This window comes from Macrosteles quadrilineatus, unplaced genomic scaffold (assembly GCF_028750875.1).
Source record: "Macrosteles quadrilineatus isolate MER2022 unplaced genomic scaffold, UCM_ALF_1.0 Scaffold_6__1_contigs__length_79288215, whole genome shotgun sequence".
NCBI lineage: Eukaryota > Metazoa > Arthropoda > Insecta > Hemiptera > Cicadellidae > Macrosteles > Macrosteles quadrilineatus.
This window is the reverse complement of record NW_026542599.1, coordinates 17,206,071-17,220,412: the sequence shown is the minus strand read 5'-3', so window position 1 is coordinate 17,220,412 and position 14,342 is coordinate 17,206,071. Positions and strand designations below refer to the sequence as shown.

The 14,342-nt window shown below is 36.5% G+C and overlaps 1 protein-coding gene across 1 annotated transcript; it reads right to left on the bottom strand.

The window, feature by feature from the left end:
- Nucleotides 1-5,801: 5,801 nt before the first annotated feature.
- Nucleotides 5,802-9,356, bottom strand: LOC128996664 (ice-structuring glycoprotein-like). Its single transcript, XM_054422094.1, has 3 exons — nucleotides 9,342-9,356; nucleotides 7,831-7,880; nucleotides 5,802-7,647 (listed from the first exon to the last, which is right to left on the bottom strand). Exons 1-3 carry the CDS (start codon nucleotides 9,354-9,356, stop codon nucleotides 5,802-5,804), a joined length of 1,911 nt encoding a protein of 636 aa, XP_054278069.1.
- Nucleotides 9,357-14,342: the final 4,986 nt, after the last annotated feature.

The following is a 14,342-nucleotide window of genomic DNA, read 5'->3' as shown; positions in this document are numbered from 1 at the left end:
TAATCAAATATGGTGTAAACTTAAAAAAAATAGACTTTATTTTTACTTATTGGTCATAACAAAAGTGTTCCAGGATAACTGCAAAGTGTTTAACAATAGATATATGGCTGTAAATGATTTAGTTAGGAAGTTTTCTGAAACTGGCTCAGTTACCAATGAGAAAAGAACAGGATGAAGAGTCCAAGATGAATTCTGACACACGTTAAAGTAGTCGATCAATTTGTTATGAATCCTACTACATCGTTGTACAAAGTGCAATGTGTTTTATTAGAAAACTAGTTATAATTTTACCATAGAAAATTATGTTTTTCCACTGCAATTTTTAAACGGTAAGAGATAGAAAGAAAACTTAAATACGTAAAATGTTTGTTAAAAAAGGACCTTTCACGTGGTATGAAATTTGTCATACCTTGCTATTTAAGAATTTTGAGTTTTCAGCTTTCTTTTATTCTTAAAATTTGAGATTTTTTTTGATTAGAAAATAACATGGAAAATGCCCTTACTACAAGTTATCTTAAAGAGTAGCTCAAGAATAAGCTTGGAAAGAAATTTGGCGCTGTTCCGTTCAGTATTTAGGGTAATACGGTACTTAACTTCAAAGTCCTTTTTTAAAACGTTTTGACCCACCCTGTAAATACGGTTAAAGATAATTAAACTTTTTTTGCACCAAAATGATCGGGGTGATTAGACCTTTAAATTGATGTATCACACAACCCATGTTTACATTTGAAAATTTCTCAAAAAGCACCCCTACCCCCCAAATTGGGCCCTTTTGGGGCATTTTTCAAAATTGAAAATAATTTTATTGGATTTGGCATGTCCAAATTAGGGGGAAATGAGAACGAACAAGTGTTAAAAGCCTTACCTTTGCACACAACAGATATGGAAAGTTTTCAAATGAACACCCTGTATTAATTTGAAACTGTTTTTCTTTGTGACAGCTATTTTGAGAGAACCGCTGGGCGTAGAAACCCGGTAGAGGTGTCTAAAGAAAGGTCCTGGTCTGTAGATGAGCCATCAAAAGAGAAACATGGAGAATTCCCTCGGGGCTCTGCCCCAGTGGCCTTTAAATTCCCATCCCATGTTATTCTTATGGAGGAAAACGAGGTTTTTGTCACAGCTAATTTGAGAACACGGCTGGGCGTAGAAACTTGGTATGGGTGTCTAAAGAAAGGTATTAGTCTGTAGGTGAGCCCTCAAAAGAGAAACGATGTAAATTTCCTTGGGGCTCTGCCCCAGAGGCCTTTAAAGTTCACTCTGCAATTTTGTTTACATTTCAACCATATGGATAATTTTACACTACTTTTAATGAACCAGCTGTTAATATTAAAATTCTATTCAAAGGTCTACTGAAACTGTCAAAATTAAATTTTTACATTACTATTAGCGAATTTCCCTATAGGGAAGTAGCTATTACCGTAGGTCTCATGGTAAGACCTAAGCCCGGGACCGATTTACTTTTTCATTTTGATGTCCCCAGAGGCCAAAAACACCATTCGTTCAAATTTTTATATATCTATATATAGATATATATATATATATATATATATATATGTGTCCATCCGCACGATAACTTGAGTAATTTTTGTCCGATTTTGATAAAATTTGGTTTGAAGGTGTAAGGCGGGATAAACTTGAATGAGTTCGCGAACCAGCATGATCGGACTATGGGAACGGGGGATTATGGGGGGTTTTATGGGGTAAAAATAGGTTTTTCCCATTTTTGACCCTAAAAACACAAAATTTCACAATTTATTTTAAAACCATTTTGTAGAGCTTAAAAAAACAAATAATTTAGTATATTGAAGCGTTATGATGCGCCTAATTGTTACGGAGAAAATTCAAAGAAATTGTAATTTTAAAATTCCCATGTTATTCTTATGGAGAATAAGTCAACTGTTGTAGTTTGCTTGTTTATGAACATATTTTGATCAAATTTGGAAAATACATTAATTTCTTACTAAACCACAGTACCTTTTAATATTTTACATTAAAAAAACCTTTTTACCCTCCCTGTTGCAGCAAACCTAAGTACTCATTAAACTAATTCTGTTAAAATAGGGAATAAATGTGATATTTTAAGGAGACATTTTAGTTTAAATCCAATCAGGCAGATGGAAATTCGCTAAGTCTGCAGGTTTGCTGCGGCGGGGGTATTTATGATTTTAAATGGATTCTCCACTGCATGGCACGTTTTTTATAGCTTCAACAAAATGATGAATTTATGATACGTTTGAAATGTTTTGTTCAAAAATCAATGCTTTATTGCTCTTAGAAAATTTTAAATTATGAAATAAGTGTGACTTATAAATTTCAAGGAACATATAACTATTCCTTATCGGGTTAGCTTATACATATTGTAAGGTTGGCACTTGCCTTTTTTTCCTACTTTCAATCACCATTTATTTTTAAATTCAAGAAAGAACGCCTGAGATTAATTTATTGGTATAACAGTTTTTGATAATCGGGTTGAAAATTGTATCATAGATGAGTACGATGAGGATGAGAGCTGTGATCAAGTTTTGGAATAGACTAACTACGGAGTCTATGGTTTTGATAAAGTAGATGAACTATGTCAATTTAGGTATTAAAAAAAAATGTAGCTAGGTTGAACAACGCATCTAAACCTCACTACATTCAAAACATTCGGAAACACAACAGTGTCATCACATCTCATCGCATTTGCATAATGTGTTACCAATGCTGGACTAGGTTATGGATTTGGTTCCGCAAATGTTCAAGATTTGTGATAAAATTTCTTACAATTATGGTTCATTCGTATCCACGAAATACATGCACAGCTTTATGTGATCTATATGGCCAAGGCAAAACTACCCCATAAGCTAATGAACTATCAAGTAAGAACAGGATAATTAAATACATAGGTCGATGTGGCAAGAGAAGGATTTAAAATTGCTGAGATCGAAGTAAGAATGTTACTGCTTTCTGGAAAATCAGATATTTTTATAAAAAAAAGTGATGAAGATTTACTTATAAATCCGGATACAATCTGAATGATTTTCCTAAAGCAGATTGAATTAATGGTCAGTAATAAATATTGACTCTTTCCGTAACATGATAGACTAATTATATGAACTCATTCTCCCATATAGTGAAAGTGGCTTTGGTATGAAACAAACTCATGAAGAAACAATTATAAGACTCCTAAAAAACCTTTTAAGCAATCTAAAGCCGATAAAAAGAAATGTAGGAAATATTGTGTTAAACGAATTCATCAATCACGTTTTTTAGGGAACACAATCGTCATACTTATTATTGCTTATCGTCCCTTTAAGATTTTAATGACTTCACTCTATCCAACGCAGTTAGCTGAATTTAAATAAAACCTCAAGATTAACCGTCGATTTCGACGGGGTTCCACTAGTTTCTTTAAATTAAAACACTTTTTTAAATCTTTAAACAACTGTCATTTTTTAACGGATGGTCCTTTTGAAGTACGGTTTGCGGCATTTTTCTTTACTTAAAATTCCCTTTAAAATCCTCATAACTTCACATTCAGTGATCCAAATAACTCTTCAGGGCGACGGCCCACAAGGAGTCGGAAGTAAATCTTGAATGGAAGCATAGGTCGATATGCACATCAAATTAAAGGTATTTGTTAGTAGAATACAATGCCCCAAACCGTACTTCAAAAGGACCATCCGTTAAAAAATGACAGTTGTTTAAAGATTTAAAAAAGTGTTTTAATTTAAAGAAATTGGCTAATTTTGAAAAATCTTTGAACATTTGCCATTTTGCGCAGGATCAACTTTTTGAAGTGCGGTTTGCGACATTGTTTTCAGTTGAAGTAGACCTTTAAAATGATGTACAACTCAACATAGGCTGTCATTAAAGATTTTCTTCTGACCCCCGACGGGCCGTCCCCCAAAGGTGATATCCGACCACCATGTACTCAGAAAAGTAGCTTACAATTTCCAGTAACGGTATACCAAATGTGGTTGTGATATCGTTTGTCGTTTAAAAGTTATAAAGTCGTCCTAAGACTTAATTGTCACCCTGTAGTAACTGGGTAGAGAATATCAATAAACATTCCACATCTGCAAATGCATGTTTAGTAATTAAAATATTTAACACTTTTAAGACAATTGACGATTATGCACTGTCACACTTCTTAGGTCGTGTAAGGAATAATTGCATTTGATTTATATTTAGACCTGTTTTACGAATGCTTTGGTTTTCACAATACACCTTTATTTGTCAACAATATCATACAGCTATTCACTGAAACATATATGTTTTTGTAAGTCAGAATATTCAATACTAAAAACAGAATTACTGTATACACAAATCAGGTAAAACGTTAAAATACATTTTTTATAGTAACCAAAACAAAATGCATTTTTATCAATGTAATTCATTTAGTTAGGCTCCATGGCAAGAAATAGTTTATTGATCAATATGAAGCAACTGTTTCATGAAAAATTTTCTGTAGCTTCATTTAAATGGTTTCAACTAACAGCTGTAGGAATGTTATTATGATTTATTGCCTTCTCTGCACAAATGTAAACAATCTGCACAAATGTAAACAAAATAAATGTTGAATATTTAAGGTTTTCAGAATTTTTCACCGAAACAAATATTATACTTAAACATAATATATAAGGTACCAAATAGAAACTCTCCTGGTTATTTTGGTGGTGGAACCACACTGATCGGTAAAAGAATCACAGAGAAATTGGTGAACATACATAGAAAAAAAAAAACATCGCCACAAACAAATTGAGAACCTCCTCCTTTTGTTGGTAGTGGGGAAGTCGGTTAAAAAGTCATTTGGAATATTAAGAATTTTCTCCAAAATCTTTGTCTTTATACAACAATGCTTTGACGTAAAAAATGTTTATTTTAAACTTTAGAAGATGGATGTGATAAAAGTTAGGCTTTCCTAGGTTCAACGGGTTAAAGTTTGATAAAAATAATGTTTGAGAATGTTCAAAACCTTATAAAACTACGTTCTATAACCCTTGCTGGTAAGCGAACTGATTCAAGGTCCACAGCTCTTCTTATTCATGCAAACTTTCATCAAGATCAGATCGAAGTAAATCAAGTTGTCGTGTTCATAACGTACATAACATACATATAAAACATTTGAACGAATGGTGTTTTAGGCCTTTGTTTTTTTTTTTTTTTTTTTTTTTTTTTTGAGTAAGTAAGCCTTGGACCTAGGCCTTATCGTGCCACCTACGATAAAAAAAAAACTTCTTCCTTATAGGTAAATTTGCTAATCCACTATAAAGCAAAACCAATAAGTTGATACGTAGTTAAAATAAGACAGACAACACCAGTTTACGGTATTAGAATATGTAAAGGCATTTTACATTGAAAATAGATTTTTTTTACCTCGCACCTTGACATCACTAGACGCTAGGCTCTAGACTGAAACAGTTCTACACACTACTTCAGGCTATGCCTAAAGAGTATAGCTCACATAGCTCAAACATTTTGGTGATTTCAAGAACCTCACTCCCTCAGACAAAGTATAGTGACAAGGTTTCTATGAATATTAGAAATCTTAAACAGGAAACTGTCACTTTTTTTGTACAATAACAAAGTTTCTAAATCACGTTAAATGAAAAATGCCAGACTGGGGAGGTACTTGTTTTAATATTGGTTTTAAAATAGAACCAGTTAAAATGATTGTATAATAATTTAAATATAAATAATAATTCACAAAAAACAAAGAAAACTGGGTAGTACAGATATGTTTTAATGGTTTAAATGATTGAAGCATTTCATGGTCATTTTGGTCATTTATTGAATTGATCTACCTTGATGTATTTTCCTTATGCTAGGTAATAAGGTACGGCAGGGTAGATTTGTTGAAGTGAGGTGAAAGCACTGGGAGCATCACTAGTATCAGGAGAGGCACGAGCCCAGGGAGAAGCGGCAGAAGGAGCAGCAGCGTAGATCAGCTGGGAGGCGGCGGGAGCGCTAGAGGCATCAAGAGGAGCAGGTGCTCCTGCAGGAGAGGCACGAGCCCAGGGAGAAGCGGCGGAAGGAGCAGCAGCGTAGATCAGCTGGGAGGCGGCGGGAGCGCTAGAGGCATCAAGAGGAGCAGGTGCTCCTGCAGGAGAGGCACGAGCCCAGGGAGAAGCAGCAGAAGGAGCAGCAGCGTAGATCAGCTGTGAAGCGGCGGGAGCGCTAAAGGCATCAAGAGGAGCAGGTGCTCCTGCAGGAGAGGCACGAGCCCAGGGAGAAGCGGCAGAAGGAGCAGCAGCGTAGATCAGCTGTGAAGCGGCGGGAGCGCTAGAGGCATCAAGAGGAGCAGGTGCTCCTGCAGGAGAGGCACGAGCCCAGGGAGAAGCGGCGGAAGGAGCAGCAGCGTAGATCAGCTGGGAGGCGGCGGGAGCGCTAGAGGCATCAAAAGGAGCAGGTGCTCCTGCAGGATAGGCACGAGCCCAGGGAGAAGCGGCAGAAGGAGCAGCAGCGTAGATGAGCTGGGTGGTGGCGGGAGCACTGGAGGCATCAAGAGAAGCAGGTGCTCCTGCAGGAGAGGCACGAGCCCAGGGAGAAGCAGCAGAAGGAGCAGCAACGTAGATCAGGTGAGAAGTGGCGGATGCGCTAGGGGCAACGTTGGCAGATTGAAGTCCAGCAGGGAAGACACGGGCCCATGGAGAGACTCCAGAGGGAGCAGCAGCGTAGTTGAGCTGAGAGGTTGTGGGAGCACTTGGGGCATCATAAGCAACTGTAAGTATAGAAGGGGAACCTCGAGCCCAGGGAGAGGCAGCAGAGGGAGTAGCAGCGTAGATCAGCTGGGAGGCGGCGGGAGCGCTAGAGGCATCAAGAGGAACAGGTGCTCCAGCAGGAGAGGCACGAGCCCAGGGAGAAGTGGCGGAAGGAGCAGCATCGTAGATCAGTTGTGAAGCGGTGGGAGCACTAGAGGCATCAAGAGGAGCAGGTGCTCCTGCAGGAGAGGCACGAGCCCTGGGAGAAGCGGCGGAAGGAGCAGCAGCGTAGATCAGCTGTGAAGCGGTGGGAGCACTAGAGGCATCAAGAGGAGCAGGTGCTCCTGCAGGAGAGGCACGAGCCCAGGGAGAAGCAGCAGAAGGAGCAGCAGCGTAGATCAGTTGTGAAGCGGTGGGAGCACTAGAGGCATCAAGAGGAGCAGGTGCTCCTGCAGGAGAGGCACGAGCCCAGGGAGAAGCGGCGGAAGGAGCAGCAGCGTAGATCAGCTGTGAAGCGGTGGGAGCACTAGAGGCATCAAGAGGAGCAGGTGCTCCTGCAGGAGAGGCACGAGCCCAGGGAGAAGCGGCGGAAGGAGCAGCAGCGTAGATCAGCTGTGAAGCGGTGGGAGCACTAGAGGCATCAAGAGGAGCAGGTGCTCCTGCAGGAGAGGCACGAGCCCAGGGAGAAGCAGCAGCGTAGATCAGCTGGGAGGCGGCGGGAGCGCTAGAGGCATCAAGAGGAGCAGGTGCTCCTGCAGGAGAGGCACGAGCCCAGGGAGAAGCGGCGGAAGGAGCAGCAGCGTAGATGAGCTGGGAGGTGGCGGGAGCACTAGAGGCATCAAGAGGAGCAGGTGCACCTGCAGGAGAGGCACGAGCCCAGGGAGAAGTGGCGGAAGGAGCAGCAGCGTAGATCAGCTGTGAGATGGCGGGAGCGCTAGAGGCATCTCGCACCAATAACTCTGATCTGTAAAAGTAAAAGTGCTTAGTAAAATTGTACCAAATAATGGAAAAACATTTTCACAATATAATAAATTTTTTTATTTTTTTTATAAACACATCATTAAAACCAAGTACCAACTATGAATGTGGGATTTAATTTCAAAGTTAAAGTTTTAAAGGTTACTTTAAGTTAAAAGTGCATACTTACAAGAGCGGTGCCGCAGAGCATCTCGCTGTAGTGATTGCAGCCAAAAGTACCTGCAATGTTTTAATGACTTTAATTTGCATTTTCTAGTTTAATTAAGAAGTAGGTTGAGATTGCTAGGAGTTAACTATGTCTGTTTGGATCCATACCATATGCTTTAAAAAAATTAAATTACCTAAAAACTCAAAATTAAAAGAAATATTATCATATATTAATTAAATTATTATTGTTACCTTACAATATCCTGTTTAGTGTTGGTAGATAAACAACTACATGTTTCGTGGCGACTGCCACATCCTCAGGTTATCCTCTTCTCAGATTCGTCATCAATTTAAAACATAAAACACAAAACACACGTAAAAACACATTACATTTATTTTGGTACCGTCACGGTTTATGTTTTAAATTGATGACGAATCTGAGAAGAGGATAACCTGAGGATGTGGCAGTCGCCACGAAACATGTAGTTGTTTATCTACCAACACCAAACGGATATTGTAAGGTAACAATAATAATTTAATTAATATAAAGCAATATCCAGAAGTGGACAATGAATTCTGATTATCATATACTCTTTTTAATGCAAATTTTCAACATTATGTGGATAAAATCTCTAAAATTGTCTTGACACCGTAAGTTTTGATTGATCAACTACGCTTTTCAATACAAATTTGTAGTGAAATATTTGTATCAAAATCCACGACTTAATTTGATTTACATACTAAATACTAACTAAATCCCTATGAAAAAATGTCAAGCATACTTGTATTTAGCATAACATTCCCTATCAAACGACACCAAGTTTAAAATGATCGAATGAATAATAACTGTAAAATCGCGATTTTTACTTGTAGTGCTTAGCTAGTCAGGTTCGAAGTTACTACTTATTTCTAGCTGTTTTAAAGATTGGTGATAGCTTTTTACTATAATCATATACCACCTTGTAACCCTTTTAAAACCATTAGTTACTATAAACCTTAATAAACAATAATTATATTCCGATACAAATAATCTCTACACAGTTAATAATACATTTTATCAACTAAACTGTCAGTCCTTCAAGTAACTTATTAGAACCTACATTCTTAGTATTTAAAACGCAAACCTGAAGTACAAAAGTACCTATGTCAAATAACACATTTAGTAAATATATTTACACTTATACTGTTTACTCACAAAACGTTAAAAACATATCCGAAGATGTGATGATCGATTTCGATTGGACACCCCAATCGTCATCAGACCCAATAGGCGAATGAAAATAAATGTCATTCACCTATTGGGTCTCATGGTGATTGGAGTGTCCAATCCAAATCAATCACCACATGCCATCTTTTGTATGTATTTACAGTCATGTGAGTAAACAGTATAAGTGTAAATATATTATTACAAGTGTTATTTGACGTATTTTTGTAATTTCATGTAATTGAATAACACGTACAATGCTGATCAAGAAGTTATTTAATCGTAAAAATAAACATTATTAATTTCCACGTCTTTCTCTATGCACTTACCAGAGCCGCCTTCATGATGATGAGTGTGGTCAGCCTGAGATGACCACTGGTATATAATATCCCCTGTTATCTGTGGTCTAATGGACCTTCCTTCATCCTAAGGACGGAAGATGCCCGGAGATACAGGTGTTTGACCGGGTCCTAGAAGATAGACTCTTTAATGATATTCATAGTAGAGTATTTATCTATAAAATTGATGTCTGCCTTTCCATAGTGTAAAAATCTGCTGACGAAATTTGCAAATACTAAACAAAAATGTCTAGGATTCTAGGACTATGTCATGTGATCATGTTTATGATCCATGCCGTTTTTTGCCATTATATCGGTGACTATTTATTCTTTGCTCTGTGGTGACTACTAATTCTCCAAGTAAAGAATCTTAAATTTAATTGGTAAAAATATTGGCGTTTGATTATGTACATACATACATACATACAGGTTCCTCCTTCTTGAAGACCAGGGAATTGTCAAAGCATTTTAAACATTATCAATTACGTTTGCATTTTCGTCTACAAAAACCGTTTTATTATTAAACCGTGCAAAACCTGCATTTTAAGTTAGAGACAGAGATTGATTGGAACCTTAAATCAATCTCAACTAAGCTAGAAACAGTGTTAAATTACAAACCAGTGGTGGCAGTTTAACCCGTTTGGTTTCATACTAAACTTAACTATTCTTGTCAAGTCATGTATGCTGTCTACCATAAAAATGTAATTTACTAAAACCTCAGCTTGGTAAACTTCAGCTTTTAGAGATATTTTTGTAGTTTTTATCAGCTTAGTAATAGGATATTTCGTACCTAGGGCCGAAAATGATGTTTTGGCGGCTCGAAAACGTTTTTTAAGTTCGAGTCGAAGTCAAGAACTTGAAACGATCAAGAGCTGCAAAGCCATTTCGGCCCGTAGTACGAACTCTATTTTTTACCACACTATGTTCTATTACCCCTATTCACCACAATAATAAAACACACTAACAGTCAACACAACTCCATCTTTAAGGCTATGTGAAATATTTTGAGGAATTAGCAAAAATGACCATAAATAGTTGCCTAGTCAGTGGTGACAATAAAACAAGTCTATTGCATATGGACACTGCTTGTGTATTTTAATTTACATAATTGTAGAAGTAAATAAGCAAACAGCTGGTTTTGAACCCTTGGGATGTAAAATCCTTCCCGGTCCCCAATTGACGATGACAGCTGGCAAGGACAGCAATCCGTAGCTTTCGATCTCCAATAAATGTTTGTCAAACGGCATGTTTGTTATATTTTATATATTGTTATATTTTTTGTAAAATCAATATCCATTTTTTTTGCTATGTATTAATAAGTGTTAATGATTGTTTTCAGCACCTATGTAATTGACAGCTAAATTTTCAAATGTTTTCCTATCTGTAGCTTACTTAATGTAAAATGGTGTTTGCCGTTGTTGTTCAATAAATAAATAAATAAACGGCTAAAAACATCGTAGTGTGGTGAAAAGTAATTACTGTAGTTATATTTATTAACCGAGTCGTCAGCTCGGTCAGTAGTATCACGAACTTCGGCCCCAAGTAGCGATGCCATAGGTTCGATCTCTGGTACCTGCCACTACTTTTTTATTAGTACAGTTCACCCTTGTACTGTACCAGCTCACCCCTTAGTTTCCAATCGTTTATATTTGTTATTCAAGCTCGTATTGTGTCACAGGTTAAATCTATGAGATTTGAAAAAATATGACAATAAGTTATATCTATCGTTAATAATCACCCATTAAAATCCACTACAAATTTAGATTTTCTATATATTTAATACGCGACATGAAACTTTGTGAACAATAAGGCTTTTTTGTTTTAAAATTTAACCCCACATATTATATACCAAAATGTTCGTCTATGTGTGTAGATGTGCAAACTGGCTTTAGATTTTCGAAATATGTCTTTTTAAGGGCGTTGAGGTCAAAGTTCCTTCCATAAGGATAACATTGTGATTGATTTGAATGTTATTATATTCTGAAACAGATGTCAATACATTAGTTTAAACAAAAATTAAATTCCAGCTGTTTTAGTACACGACGGGAGAAAAGTTTTATATTATATTTTCGTTGAAACAAGTCAAGGGCCCGATGACAAAGAAATATTGTCGGTCGGAGTCGGACACGGTGAGTCAACATAGGGCAAGCAATGCAATACGTAAGGAGCTGGAACAGTTAGTGGCAACGTGTACTTACAAAATTACACTGACAAATTCAAGAATTCAGCAGCATTCACTTGGCGAGATGGCATTAAAATGTCAGAAATGTGGTGCGCTACATTTTAAAGAAGAACAAAGAGGACAAGGTGAAGGATTTTATTCTGCTGCCATAAAGGAAAAGTGAATCTACCACTAACCAAGAAATCTATTATATCCAGAGCCTACTTAATTGAGCAAATCATTTGAGCAGAAACTACAAAGAGAACAATAGAATACACATAGTTAGATCGTACAACTCTGCGCTCGCAATGGTCAGCACTCGAGCTAAAATTGAAGAACATAACAGTGGAGGGCCTTTCATGTATAAGGTGCACAATTTATCACTCAATTGGCACCTTTCAACTGTCAGAAGGGGAGCATCCAACATATGCCCAAATTTATATCTACGGACGTCAAAACCGCTGTTCAAGGAAGAATGCTAAACAAAGCTAATGGTCCTTGCAACACTAAACTCATACACATTTTGTTTGACTCAACATTTGGTTGATTGTAATCCATACGCGCAAGTTTTCAGCATGATTAGTTCCGTCCTGCAAACTACTCTTAATGAACAGCAAAAGAACTTAAAATGTATATAGCCAACGATCGAGCTCAAGACCAACGTCGATACAACGACGTAACTTCTATCGACGTTGCTATAATATCCTAATTTGTTATTCGTGCGAATTCGCACGGGTTCACCTAGTTATAAAATAATACTAAAGTTAATATTATACAATTATTACTACTTTATCCGTATGGATAATCCCCTACCATTCTTTAGTAAGTAATTTTTTACTAAAGGTAATAATTGGATATGGTGTGGGAATCGTTAAAACTCCGCTTTCAAACGAACTTAATCCGACAAGGAAAATCTCTTTGTATAATTTAAAACATCCCGATTCAGAAGTTTTACTCGCTGCCCCAATTACCATTAAACGTAGATGTCTCATTATTGATTAGGCAGTAATTATTTGTACCTTATTGTGTGGAAATGAAACAACTTTAATTATATAGTTCATCTTAAAATGAATCATTTTTCGTCAACATCTTTCTTTCTGTGAAGTAGGAATCAATATACATATAAACTGTAGTTTATATCTAAAAACTAAATTTGATTTCCCATCTTATCACAAAAAGGTAATTTATTGTAATGATTGTTAACATGAACAAGATTGTATTTATTAAAAGATAGATCTGTGGATACGTCATAAGTCATTTATTCAACCAGATTTACATAATTTACATGCATTGGTTATGTCAATTACAGTAATACATATAATATTATTAAGGATTATAACGGAAATAACTCGAGCATCCAATAATTTCTAAGAGGCCGTAATATGTATCTACAGTATATTCATCCTAGTACATGATTATTGAGGGATTATCAGTTTTGATTGTCATAATTCCCTCTTGACATGTGCTGAGCTTAATACAAATCCTACCTACTCATAAATCGTTTATACATACGTAATACCCAATTACCTAATTGGACCAGATACACTATCAATTAGGCATTTCGTCCCCATTCCATTCTAGAAACGCTTATAACATCAATTAAATGAATCTCATAAACATAAAACAAAATGAGTATGACTGTGCGTATTTCAACTTCAATATGACTGTAGGATGAGAATGGGGAGAAATAAAACATATGGGATTGTTTTCTGTTCTTAGTAATAATTTATTTCTCCTACAGTCCCCTAACAAAGTAGACATCCTTGCACTGATTATAGCACAGAGTTGCTAATTCCTATATTTACTTAGTTTTGCCGCACTCCTTTTACTTTTGCCGCACTCTTTTTTTCTACGCTCTTTTTTGCCGCACTCTATTTTCGCCGCACTCCAGTATTCTAACCAATTAACACAAAACAGTTTACTTTTATTATGCACGTAATACGAGTACTCTTGAAAATAAGTTGGCAACACAAAGATACTACGACTACAACCAGCTGATGCAGTGTTTTCCATTTTGTTCATCGCTTGGATTTAACATAACTTAAAAATGTGTTGTATAGTGTTTGAAAGACTTAGTATTTTTATGCTTTATAGTAGCCTAACTGTAGGAAAAATATTATTTGTAACGCGAGCGCAAATTGCCTACTAATCCCACAAATAATCATTATCGAAGTATAATTGTAAAAGACAGTTGGTCAACCTTCTGTGCTGGAATTCTCGGTGTGAAAAGTGCAAACCCACTACTAGGAAAGCTACATTGTTTTTACACATTCTTTAGTCAGCAAAATGAACGCTACAAAATTGACCTTAGATGTAATGCTATTCTTGAATCCGAAGCCTTGTCTGATGTGTGTTTTAAGATCTATTACCTTTGGGTACGCTGATGTCGACTATTTTCTACTAAGGTTATTTTACGAAGGATTTTTTTTTAGTTAACATACCGAGCCAAAACATACAATAACACGAGTTCTAGGGTTTTTGTCAGTTGTAAAATATTATAATAGGTGACGAAAATAAGTAAAAACTTCAACAGCGGCAAATTCTACTTATTAGGTACTTATTAGGTGAAATAAATTGGCTCTGGTCAATTATTAATACCTCGATTTTAGTATCCGAAGGACGTTAATTTAGTACGGTATACAGTCCTAATACCACTATTTCCAGATACGAATTATGTTAAAAAAGTAATATGTATTTTAAATCGTTTCTTCTAAAAGAAAATGTTATCTTGACATTCAAAAGTAGATTCTACAACTATAGGTTTGGAGATAACAAAACTTTCCGTTCTTCTCATTAATATATCAGCAAAAGATACGTTATATTGCTGATGT

Coding starts and splice junctions, on each gene's coding strand:
- LOC128996664 (XM_054422094.1), bottom strand. Junction 7,648..7,830: donor TGCTCTGCGGCACCGCTCTT/GTAAGTATGCAC, acceptor TTACTTTTACAG/ATCAGAGTTATTGGTGCGAG.